This window comes from Pelobates fuscus, chromosome 1 (genome assembly GCF_036172605.1).
Source record: "Pelobates fuscus isolate aPelFus1 chromosome 1, aPelFus1.pri, whole genome shotgun sequence".
NCBI lineage: Eukaryota > Metazoa > Chordata > Amphibia > Anura > Pelobatidae > Pelobates > Pelobates fuscus.
The window spans coordinates 191,661,259-191,674,792 of NC_086317.1; the positions used below are offsets into that span (position 1 = coordinate 191,661,259).

Sequence of the window (13,534 nt, forward strand, 5' to 3'; positions counted from 1 at the left end):
GATAGGAGACGCAACAGGTATTAAACTGATAAGAATAGTACTACTAAGTTAACACACCTTATAATAACGCAGAGAGAGGCAACGCAGAGAGAGGAGACTGAAGAAGAGGAGTCAGAGAAGGAAGGTGGCTTTGAGGAGGTGGAAGACCAAACACAGCAGGCGTCCCAGGGGGCTTGTTGTCATCTTTCGGGGACCCTTGTGGCTGGGTGGAGGAAGAGACCTTCAATGACATCAGTGAGGACAAGGAACGGGACATGGCTAGCTTGGTATCCAACCTTGTGCAAATTGACTGTTTGCGGTGCGTTAAACGGGGAGTTTGGTCTGTCACTGTGAAGCGGGCGTAACCCTTACACTACCTGATCGATACAACATACAGTAGGTCCCCCCCTCATTATTTTTATGGCCCCCACCCACCGCTCTCGGGTGGGGGCGGGGGGGAGGACAGTAGGTCCCCGGCCGGGGGGGGGAGGACAGTAGGTCCCCCACCTTATCCTTATTTACTGAATATTCCCCTGTATAACAATGTTTGGCATTTAGTGAATATTCCCCATTCTGCTCTGTGTCAGTGAGTATCAGGGGCTTTGAGGACCGGTGTCAATCCATACCTGCCAAGTGACCCTATGTAAGGGGAACAGTCCCTATTCTGCTCTGTGTCCGTGTGCATCAGGGTCTCTGAGGACAGGTATCAATCCATATGGCAAGGTGTCAATATGTCATATGTCAGGTGTCAATCCATATTCATTGCGATTTAGGAATGTTAGGTGATTTCTGCCCTTTATGGATTAAAACCAGACTCTGCATCAACTGTGTAATTTTCCATGGGAGTTTTGCCATGGATCCCCCTCTGGCATGCCACAGTCAAGGTGTTAGTCCCCTTGAAACAACTTTTCCATCACTATTGTGGCCAGAAACAGTCCCTGTGGGTTTTAAAATTCGCCTGCCCATTGAAGTCAATGGCGGTTCGCCCGGTTCGCGAACGTTTGCGGAAGTTCCCGTTCGCGAACCGAATTTCGGGTTCGCGACATCACTACACCTCACAAATACATCAAATAAATTAAACTAAAAAGGCACAGAACTTGTTCATTTTTGTTGCACAAAGAACGAGGAACCGTGAATAACCAAGGCGATAAACAGTTACCTTCTATACAGGCAAAAGGGCACTTCTCTAAATCACTGATACAGGTTGGATAAAAGGAACAGTTCAAATATTATAAAACCACAATTTAAACACAAAATTCCCTCAAACAAATGCATACAACAAGAGAAAGCTTACTACATATGCACTTGCCTTTACCAGGCCAGTAAATCTCTAGTCAAACAGAATCCTCTTCTAGAGAAGCAGATTACTCCAGGAGCAACCATTGAGCTTTCGCTTTCGCTCCTCAAAACAGGACCTGTCTGGACCACTAGCTAAGGAAAATAAACTCAGCGAGAAAGAGAAAGATATATCAGAAAGGACCACACTCCAAGGTCTTTGTAGTAATTTTCAAATAAAATTTAACTTTTATTTAATCCATAAAAAAGTAAACGTTTCAGCCCCCACATGGAGCTTTCATTAGCACAAGACATAAAATACAAATGTGCTCACACAAGAATATACCAAAAACCCTTAAGACAATTACACCTTAAAGGGAAACTCCAGTGCCAGGAAGACAATCCGTCTTTTCTATGGGGAAATGAGCGACGCTGGAGGTCCTCACACAGCGTGAGGACGTCCAGCGACGCTCTAGCACTAGTTTCCTGTGCTAGAAACCAGGAAGTGCCCTCCAGTGGCCGTAGACAGCCACTTGAGGTGGAGTTAACCCTGCATGGTAATTATTGCAGTTTATAAAAAACTGCATTAATTACACTTGCAGCGTTAAGAGTAGTGGGAGTTGGCACCCAGACCACTCCAATGGGCAGAAGTGGTCTGGGTGCCTGGAGTGTCCCTTTAACGGTGTACTCACCAAGTCATGAAACACCCAGCCCTACATCGTATAGTGCAAGCATGTCAAACTCGCGGCTCACAAGGACCATGTTTGCAGCCCGGCGAGCCGCAAGTGCATGCTCAATGTTATAGCAGAGTAGGCACCTGCTTTCCCAACATTGCAGGTGCCTACTCTGCTAACATTTATCCGGCCGGGGAGGAGAGCCAGCGAGGGAGCTCAGTGCTCCTGCTCCTCACTGAAGTGAAGCCGGGTGCCAGAATAGGACGTCATATTCCGGCACCACTAAACCGCGTGGGAGCAGTGAAGAGCAGGAAGGCCCCCAGGGAGATGCCCACCATCGGCTCCATAAGGTAGGAAGCAATAAAGAAAAGTATGTGTGAGTATGTGTGTGTCAGTGAGAGTGTATGTGTCAGTCAGTGAGATTGTGTGTGTCCCACGTAAACTTAAACCTTTATGTGGCCCGTGCCACACTGAGTTTGACATGCTTGGTATAGTCATAGTGCATCTCTTAGTCTGGTGTCTTCGTGTGCAGGGCCTCAAAAAGGGGGGGAGTGGCTAGGGTTAACAGCCTAAGGGTATGTTTGCGTTCCAGGTTGTAACTTAGCAACTACTAGAACTGATAGGGTAAAAAAATAAACAGAAGTAAATGTATAAAGTGCTTCTGTACTTATCATCTAGAAGCAGAAGTGTTATAAATAACTCTACAAAATAACTGCAGCCAAAACAAGTAAAATTCAGCTAAACAAAGATTCAGTGTCCAGAGGTATGATAAACACCCCAGGTAGTCTCACAGCAACCTTTTGGGCGCTGTATTGAGTGCAATCATATGGCATTTAATGGGTTATCCTGCCATTCTACCATACTCTAAGGGAGAAGCCGAGCTTTGTATCTGCTATTCAGCCCTCCGATCGTTTTCTAATCTAAGATTTGGCTGTAAGCCATCTATAGTACGTAAAGGGCATCAGTGTAACCGACAACATAAAACAGTTACGGAGGCATACTGAGCGTTACGGGTGGTCTCTTGACAACAATGCCTAAATCTGCTTTATAGCCAGTTTGAAAGGTCAGATAAATATTGATATTTCTCTGACCTTTCAAACTGGCTATAAAGCATTTAACTTTCATATGACATTATATTTAGGCATTTTTCATTTTGCAGAGGGGGAGATAATTTGCTTTGTGAGTTTTCTTTATGTAATGTATATATTTATATAATGTTACTCCAAACCTTGAAACATGCCCACTTATTAAGCTCTTTGGAGGTAGAGTGTAATCCTGGTTATATGCCTCGGCTTTCTCTTTAAGAGGAAAACATGACGGCTCCACTGATTTCAGCACTTAGCAGTTTGTCAAGAGACCACCTGTAACACTTGTTCGGATGAAAACTATATGGGGGGGCTAAAATGTTGAAAATTACTACAAAGACCTTTGAGTGCGGTCCTTTCTGCTATATCTACATGATTTTGCCAGATCTGCACCGGGCATTAAGAATATAACCAGGAGTGCAAGAGATGATCATCATCATCATCATCATGATCTAGTTACAAGCAAACATTCCACACACTCCTCCCCTATGCTGGAGATAATGGTCTGAGCACACAGACATAATTAAATTCTCTCAGATACAAAAAACAAACAATATAACAAAACGAAACCCCAAAACACATGGAAACCCTACAAAAGTCATCTCCTGATAGCCCCGATCTGGGTGACCAACATCAAAAATCAACAAAAATCACCCAGATCGATTCAGGGGTTCGGGATTTTCATGGAAGTCACATTTTTGACCGACCGTACACATGGTCCTCCTATACCCAAAACAGTTTCATGAAATCAGGGCTGTCGGTCTAGTTCGGTAGTTTTGAATACCGAATGGGAGGCAAGTAAAACACAACGTTTAACAGAGGTTCCTGGACTGGGGATGAGCACAGCACAAGGAAGGAAAAATAGCGGTTTGTCACATGGAGACTTTAGTGTCCCTTTAAATTTGAAACCCTGCACATGCAGAAAATAACTACCCCAAGCACCTTGTCAAATCACTTGTGTTTTAAAGTAATCATTTTAAAAGGCAAACTAACAGTTATCTCCCCGTGTCAAATAAATAGTGTATATATCTATGTCATCAATAAAAATTATGTTCTAAAAATATAACTGTATAAAGAAACAGGTGTAGGCGCTCACTATAATCAATAAGAATGGGCTGCAGTAGATCAGCAAGGACCCCCAAACCTTGCAAAGTGTGCAAATTGTGAAAAAACAGGAATGATCTACTGTGGCCAAACAGCCACACAGATAAATATTTAAAAGTGCCCTTATAGTGCAGAATTTGTATATAAATCATATATACGCATAAACTCATTAACCAAAGATTAGCAATTCCAGATCGCATAGGACCTTAAAAAAAAAAAAAAAAAAAAAAAAGTATGTACATATAATTGTGCAATATGCCAGAATTCTTGTAATCCAGTGTGCGGATTGATTTCTTTGTTTATTTCCACACCCGACTTGAAATCAAACAGGAAATCAGTCAGCAAACCGGAGTACAATAATTAAGGATCTACCACCTATGTAAACTTGGACTTTCAAGAGGCGCTGACACTTCTGAGGAAGGCCTAATGGGTGAAACGCTTAAGTGTGTATTGGAGCCCTTTTTATTTTGCATATAGTGGTTTCAACTGATATTTCTATAAAAAAAAATTATTCTTATGTCTTTTAATATATGTAATAAAGTAAAATATTATATGCAAGTCCTATTGTATTGTTTTTGCTGCTGCTGGTTGATTATACCACCAGCGCTATACATACTAGAACAAGTTACTGTTCAAATATATTTATATGCATCTACTACACCATAGTAGTATCCATTTTCTGTTGGAGCACTATTAGATACACTTCTGAGCAGATCTTCACATATCCTGATGCTGGGATTGTACTATACAGCAAAAGTGAGTTTAACACCTATATAGTTTTAAAACACTCACACAGATCTGACATACTGCACTATTACTGTATATACACTTGTTTTATGGTCCTGTGCGATCTGAAATTGCCAATGTTTGACAGTTAAGGAGTTATTGTGTGTGTGTGTATATATATATATATATATATATATATATATATATATATATATATATATATATATATATATATATATGATTATATACAAATTCTGCACTATAAGGGTACTTTAAATATTTATCGGTGTGGTTGTTTTGGCGCGGTAGATCATTCCTAACAATATAAGTGTGGGGAGGGGTTTAGATTAGTAGGGTCATCTCCCGACTGGTTCTCACCAAGCACTTACCAGTTTTCTCACTCTTTCAAGTACAAGGTCAATAATTTCCTTCCCAACAGTGTAGTGACCACGGGCATAGTTATTTGCTGCATCTTCCTTCCCAGTGATGAGCTGCTCAGGGTGAAAAAGCTGTCGATATGATCCATTGCGAACTTCATCTGGAGTGAGAAAACAATTATGTTTTGCAAACAATGCATGATAAAAAAAAAAAAAAAAGAAAAAAAAAATCAAATCGGCTTAGATGGTTTTTCAACTACATAAATTCTAAAAATCTCAACAGTAAGGTTTACTACCTTTTACTGACACCCATTTCAGACAGTTTTCAAGTAACTTTCCATCCTGTATTTTTTGTAATATAGAAGGCTTTTTTTTTTTTTTTTTTTTTTTTTTTTAAACACACCAGAAGTTTTGGGTTAAACTGTGTCCTATATTCTGAATGACATCCCATGGGAGGGAGAGGAGGGTGGGGAGCACAGACCTCTGCCAGTCAATCCTTTTATTGTGGCCTTGTCGACTTTGGTAGAGGATCTTCAGGCCTGGTAGATATTAGAGAAGATGCTCTATTGTAGACAGTAAGGCTGTAGTAAAATCAGATTTTGTAGCCCTCTGCAATGATATTTAGCACCCAAGGATTTTGTTTGCTCCCAAGTCTGAAAAGTATTGCAGCCTGCCTCCCAGTCCGACGTCACAACCTCGTCTTTTTATCTTGTCTACCGGTTTTATCCTCAAATATGGATTCCTTCTGGAAACTTCGAAATTTTGAGAAATTGGTCTAGAATATGTGCATGGAGTTTTGTTAAAACACAGCCTCAATTTATCTCACTTATATAAATCTTAATATGTGTGCAGGCATAGTGTCACTGTATATATTAGAGGTAGACTATGTAGGATTACTATTTGAACAGACTCAGTATATGTAACGGATATATCTGGGCATAAGGTGCTGTTAGAAACATCCACAATGTATGTGATTCATATAGTCTGTATGCAGGTTGGTAGTATTAGATAACCTCAATTTATACACAGCATTGGTAGATTTAATATATACAAATGATCTAAAAAGTCTGTTTTGCCCTGAAATGTAACACTGCCCAATTCTAGCAAATACAAATGCACTGTTGTACTGGGTAAGTAACTTGCCTACTGTGGATTTTCTATTTTCTTTTTTAACCCCTTAAAGACACATGACGTGTGACATGTCATGATTCCATTTTATTCCAGAAGTTTGGTCCTTAAGGGGTTAAATGAAGTAGATAAGGAAACATACTGCTTTTGGCTTTGTATTAGATTCCCTCTCCCACAGGTGTTTCAGGATAAGCAATTAACACATTTTACCACTTCAGATAGATTGCAGGTCTAACTGAACCTGTCTGAGTGCCTCTCCCAGAAGAGAAGGAGACCCGTTTTTCCAAAATGGAGCATTGTAATGTTTAACAGAATCAATGCTTTTGTGTGTGCACACCTATGTCATTATACATGAGACCATTCTACAAAAGTTTTTCTATTGCCAGGTATCCTCTCCTCTCTGATCAAGATAGGGAATGTTTTTTTTCAATTTGGTGGCAGTGTTTTACCTTCAGATATATGCTGATTACTGATGCACAGCTTAGTAGATCATACTGTTTGCAGGAGCACGAATTGGGCTATTAATTAATCTCATAAGTAGGTAACGCTGAAGCCATTACCGGATTTAAAAGCTGTTAATATTGTTTTTTTCTTTCACCTGGTCATAACTTTTTATTTAAGTTAATTTCCTTAAAGCATAAAATTTATATTCAGTGTGCTCTTTTATCCCTTGGGGACCTGAAAGTTTGGCAATACCCTTAGTATATGTCAGGGGTGGCATACTTTTGGTTCTTAAGGAGTTAATGATCAGAAACTTCTGACAGATTCCCCTGTTGTGAAGGGGAACATTATAATTTCCTTTCTGCAATAAAGGTATTCTTTAAGGCTCATATGCTCCAGCTAACTTTTGATACAGTGTATTGCAAGTTTTTGAGGTCTTTCCCCAGACCATTCTACCAAGTTTACTATTTCAGGTAAAATTCACCTGCTACCAGAATAGAGGAAATCCCTGAACAGGTAGTTCCATTACGGACTGCTCTTCTGATATTCATGGGGATTCCTCTAGGTGTCCTTATATCTGGAATTTGCAACCAATGTGTGGCTTTAAGTGGTTGATTCATCCTGCATAATATAATGTAATGCATCTTGTTGATGACAAACATCTGACTGATATATTTGACATGGTCCCTGTACCTAGATCGGTATAAAAGTTATGGTCACTCCCAACATTGCATTGATTTAATACTTGTGGATTATATGTTTAGATTTGTGTTGATATCTTGCAGATATAACAAGCTGCTTATTATCACCGTAGGCTCTGCCATAAGTACTTCATCACTATCTGAAGATAAGGTAAGAGTAAGTATGCGGTTGTTGTTCTCATAAGGATAACTGAATATCTTCTACTATCCTGCTTATGTGTGTGTTGTCACAATGTATAATGTGCCTCTGGTTACCACCTTCCCATCAGTATCTTGCCTATTGCATATCTTACTTTTGTTGCACAACAGTCTCTAATAAATTTGATTATACGGTTTACAAATGTAGGTACTGACGAGGTTGGCCTCCTTATAATTTAATAGTTGCCAGTTCATACCAATATATTTTTTTTCCCTCAACTAATCTGTGTATGATTCTTCTTGCCTTTGTCTAGTAATGTTATTGGTTTATTCCTCTATGGTGACTGATCATTCCTGTATCAATTCATCCACGATGTGAGGCATTGTTGGGAGTCTGATTTCTTTTGCAACATAGGGTCATTGTTGCAGTGTTTTTATAACAGGCTCTTTTGTCTCTACTAGGCTCTGCCTCTTTCTGACAAGCAGATATTGATTTGTTCCTGCAAGTAGTTCACTAGGCAAGCAGTGTGAATCATATTTAATAAATAAATTCGGAGAGTAGTATGATTCTCAGTGTAATTCTCCCTGTGTTTAATAGCATGGTGTGTCCGTTCTCATCCAACATTATCGGCTTGTTCCAGTATGATCTCTGTCTCCCTTTGTCGAGGTACTGATTTGATGATGTCATCAATTTGGTTGTAAATTTTATATCAGAATGACATTATCCTTCTCTAGCTTATGCTATCATGGCCTTAATTCCTATCTGACTCTATCTATTCAGACTATTTCAGATATTTAATGCCAGGAGTTGCAGACCTTGCAGCCTCTAGGGAAAATTAACTTGTTTGAGCAGATTTTATGATAATATCCTATTGATTCTTGTTTGGCTTTGTAAAGTCTTCTAAGATTTATACAGCTCAATAATGGTTTTATAGCCATTAGCTGTTTTTGAACTCTGTCCCTCCCTCGATATATACTGCATGGGTATTCCCCATGAGTAAATGATGCCATGAATAATGGTCAGGAAAATTGTTTCATACTTACCGTAATTCTCTTTTCCTGATAATTAATCATGGTAGCATTACGTTCCCACCTATCTATTATAAGAGTTGTGAAGCTAGTTACAAAGACCGCCTGATTCGAAGGGGGAGGATCTATTTATACCAGTTTCAAAGTTCTATTTCCTGTCCTTTCTGGAAAATGGAGAGGTTTAAAAAATTATACACACACACAATAATTTTACATATATTTATGTAATCATTTTTGGGTTGTCAGGCAGGTCCTGCAAATTGTAATTAATAAAATGTTATTAATTACAATTTGCAGGACCTGCCTGACAACCCAGGCCGAAAGTATAGGGAATTTAATTTGCTAGCACTATATTTAGCCCTGTAACTTTCCAGGACACCATAAAACTTGTACATGGGGGGTACTGTTTTACTCGGAAGACTTCGCTAAACACATATTTGTGTTTCAGAACCGTATTACAACTATATCGTCCGTGAAAGTGACATTTTTCACACACAAATGGCACTTACACCGACGATATTATTGCTGTTAATACTTTTTACTGTTGTTTTCAAAAGTTACAGAGTCAAATATAAGGCATGCATTTGATTTTTCACATTGAAATTTGCCAGATTGGTTACGTTGCCTTTGAGACAGTATGGTAGCCCAGGAATAAGAATTACGCCCATGATGGCATACCATTTGCAAAAGTGGACAACCAAAGGTATTGCAAATGGGGTATGTCCAATCTTTTTTAGTAGCCACTTAGTCACAAATACTGGCCAAAATTGGCGTTCAAATTAGTTTTTTGCATTTTTGAAGTTTATCAGCCAACCATGATCTTCCAAAGCTATTGTGATCTCAAGGTGTAACCTGAGGAACTGTTCTGATTCTGCTTTTAAGAACCAATCATCCAGGTAAGGAACTATCGAGATACCTCTCAAGCGTAAGGATGCGAGGGGCTGATGATCGGCCGAAGGAAGTGCCTTGAACTGAAAATGAAGAACCTTCCATCTTCCCGTTAAAACTGCAAGTCTTCGGAACTTCAGAGAAAACAGACACTGGCAAATTGAGGTAGGCATTCTTCAGATCCAACTTTGCCATGAATTCTCCTTTCTATAGGATGAGAGTTGCTGACAAGATATTTTCCATATGGAACCTCTTATACGGAATGCATGTGTTGACGTCCTTGAGGTCTAGAATAGGCCAGAAGGATCGGTCTGGTTTTTGCACCAAGAACAGGCGCAAGTAAACCCCTTGAAATTCCATGTTTTTGGGTACCTTCTCGCGTAAAAGGACTAGGGATTCTGCTAGGAGTGCCTCTGATTTTCTCTTCTTGACAGGTATTTTGAAAGCAGGAAAGATGGTTTTGGCATCATAGCAAAGCGGACTGTGCATCCTTCTGAAATAGTTTTTAGAATCCCAACAATTTAAAGTTGAATCCATCTCTGAGCGAAGAACCAAAGACACCCTCCCACACTTTTGGCATCAACATTTTTTCTTTTTGTCCTGTTTGTTGGGATCTTGTCTTAACCATTGTCTGCTGGTGTCACTGGTCTGTTTTTGAAATCTCCCCTGGTAGCGAAAAAAAAGAGTTGTCCTCTGAACTGATCCCTTTTATAGTTCTGAGGTCTCGAATCCTGAGGTAATGCTTTCTTGATTTCAGACATCTGCCTAATTAAGTCTTCCAGAGGGGTGCCAAAAAGCTTGTTTCTCTCGAAGGGAAATTCACATTAAGCAGATTTAGAAGCTGAATCTGCAGTCCAAGTTCTAAACCATAAGGCTCTTCTAGCCACCAAGGACAAACCCATGATCCTGGCAGATAATCATAGCATCTCAGAGGCATCTGAAAGAAACTCGTTAGACAGTTTCAGGAGGAACAATAGCTGAGCCGGGTCATCAGGTTTTCCCATGAGAGATTCTTATATGGCTTGAAGCCACATACTCTGGGCTTTAAGTACTGCTAAACCCGCTATTCCGGCTCTGCATTGGTAGCCAGCAGGCTGGATTATTCTTCTACTAGAAGTTTCGGCTCGCTTGTCCATGGGACCCTTTAACCCAGAAATCTCGCCAATAGGTATCGTGGTTCTCTTTTACAGTTGTTCTACCTGAATAATCGACTTTAGAAAGGTCTTATCAGATGTAGCTGAACACAATATGGGGTTTTGTACAGCAGAGCTTGATAAATTTGCTTGGAATCTAGGAGCCAGGTTTTTTTTGTTTTTTTTTAAACTAGCGAAGTTTAATTTACAAACGATATATACATTTCTTAAAGAGATACTATAGTAACGAGAACCACCACAGCTTAATGTAGTTGTTCCTAGTGCCTATAGCCTGTCCCTGAATTTTCAATGTAAACGCTAGATTTTCAGAGAAAATGCAGTGTTTACATTGCTGCCAAGTAACATCTCTAGTGATAGTCCCTCAGAAGGCCACTAGAGAATCTGGTGTCAGTGCTGCACTTTTGTTCAGTGTCTCCACACTCTGCATGGGAGGTGCTGAATGTTGCCCATAGAGAACATGCACAATATCCTCCCAATGCTTTCCTGTGGGAAAGCATTGGTTTAGCAGAGATCATAAAGATTGAGGATCTCAGCCATGGAGACGGGACAAGCTGCGGCGAATTCGACACGGCTTGGGGAAAAGGGTGAGTAAAAACACCTCATGTGATCAGAGAGGGGCAGGTACCTAAAATTCTCAAAGCCAATTTTTTTTTTTTAAAAAGTAACAAACATTGGCATATTTTAAGACACACTGAAGATCGAAATAAGTACATAAGGGGGAAAAAAATCTAATGTAGTTTTTAGAGGGGCAAATAATTTTATGGAGGATTTTATTACATGCGACACTAGTAATGTCATATACCTTTTAACATGTAAATGTTGTTTCCAGTAGGTGGGGAGGAGCAAAAGACCATTTAAAACCAGAGCATTTACGTAATATCCAAAATAATGTTACCACTCATTCTGTATCAGCTCATTTCATGAAAAGCTATAATTGTGATACTAAAATCCAAAAAGTAATGAAACCATGGAGAGGGGGAGATTTTTTGAAAATTTTAAAGAAGATAGAAATGAAGTGGATTTTCCATTTTAGAAACCATTTCTCTTTATGGTCTTAATATAGACTTCGAAATGTACAATTTTATTTAGGTTTTTTTATGAGTGTAATATATATGTAGAAGGTATTATGGATAAAGTGCAATGAATTTAGAGAATGCACACATGTAGTAGGTATTAAGAGTATAGTGCAATATATGTGTCATTTAATAGACTTTTTAAATAACCGTATATTTAACACTTTTTCGCCTCGTCCCTAATAATGTATTACTTATGTATTCTTATTATTGAGCATTTATGCCTAAAAAGGGTTTGCGAATAGTATTTAAGACTTGGACAATGCCATATGTAAGAAAATTTGAACTCTGGACTGAACTAAACCGGAATATAGCCATTTTCAATGGTGGAACGCATGAAAACAGCCGCTGGAAAAATTGCTGATGGTGAAACGCATGAAAATGGCCGCTGGAACGCAAGGCGGCGAAACCGGAAGTGACATCATCTACCATTGCGATACAAAAGAAAAACAAGTTACTTGCGCGCTCCCCTTTATCCTTATGTATTTCTAAACAAATGGAGGTCTTTTAGTTACCTCCAATGGCCATGAGAGGATGAGCCCACCTGCCAACATCAAGGCAGACCCCCCAGGTGGGTCCTAACTCTAACCATTCACCTTGCTTCCTTGAGCCTCTGGCAAAAATCTCTAATGAGACAGAAAGGGGTATTTTTTATATACACCCCTATACAGCGCAGGACTTTTCTTTCTGCATTTGTATCCATTTTTTGTATTACTCAGCCTTGTTACAATGCATCCGCCAATCCCATGTGTTCCCTATTAAGGGTTAATAATGTGTAGGGGTGTATATAAAAAAATACCCCTTTCTGTCTCATTAGAGATTTTTGCCAGAGGCTCAAGGAAGCAAGGTGAATGGTTAGAGTTAGGACCCACCTAGGGGGGTCTGCCTTGATGTTGGCAGGTGGGCTCATCCTCTCATGGCCATTGGAGGTAACTAAAAGACCTCCATTTGTTTAGAAATACATAGGGATAAAGGAGAGAGCGCAAGTAACTTGTTTTTCTTTGGTTTTTACTATATATTGGGGCTGATGTGTACTGTAGTCATTGCAGCCGCCCAGTAGAGATGGGAGTGAGCGCAGGACTTTTCTTTCTGCATTTGTACCATTGCAATACTGATCGCAATGGAATTAGGAGATTGGGAGGGCTCTTGTAGGCTAATTGAAAGAGGGGGGGGGGCCATAATTTGAAAAATAGGAGCCAAAAATGGATTTATAAACGGATTGCACATGGGAGTTTGTATGCACATGAGGAAGACGCAGATTTTAGCATTGGAAAAAAAATACAAAAATTGAGTTGAATACCTAAATAATACACTAAGTGACCAAATCTGGGATATTACTATACTACAGAGTGTGGTTTCTGTTTATTTTTCCAGGAAGAAGCAATAACACTGTATTCATCCTTATGTATTTCCATACTCTTTTTTTTACACATTGGGTGATGTAAACCCTCTGATTACTAAATGCTGCTTCTTTATTCTGCACTGAGCACTTTACTTTTTATTGTTTAAGGTACTTAAACACACACACACACTTTTTCTCACTCACACACTGACTTTTTATTTGAATACACCCAGCCTCCCTACCTTTGGGGTCCAGTGTGCTATTTTTTCTGTGTGCGGCTCCTCCCTGCTCCCTGTAGTGATGCCAGGGCCGGAATGACTTCATATTTCGGCTCCCGGCATCACTATATAGCGCGAGGGAGCAGAAAGGAGCTCCCCAGGGAGTTCAGCTACATGCTCCCTGAGCCGGCCGCTTCCAAGC

At 39.8% G+C, this 13,534-nt stretch overlaps 1 protein-coding gene across 1 annotated transcript in view; it reads right to left on the reverse strand.

Annotated features, from left to right (window-relative positions):
* Positions 1–13,534, reverse strand: part of LOC134609778 (tubulin alpha-1D chain-like) — a 120,169-nt gene that overhangs the window by 84,382 nt on the left and 22,253 nt on the right. The window contains exon 3 of the mRNA XM_063453190.1: positions 5,233–5,381. Within this exon, the coding sequence (XP_063309260.1) occupies positions 5,233–5,381 (149 nt within the window). The remainder of the gene's footprint in view (positions 1–5,232; positions 5,382–13,534) is intronic.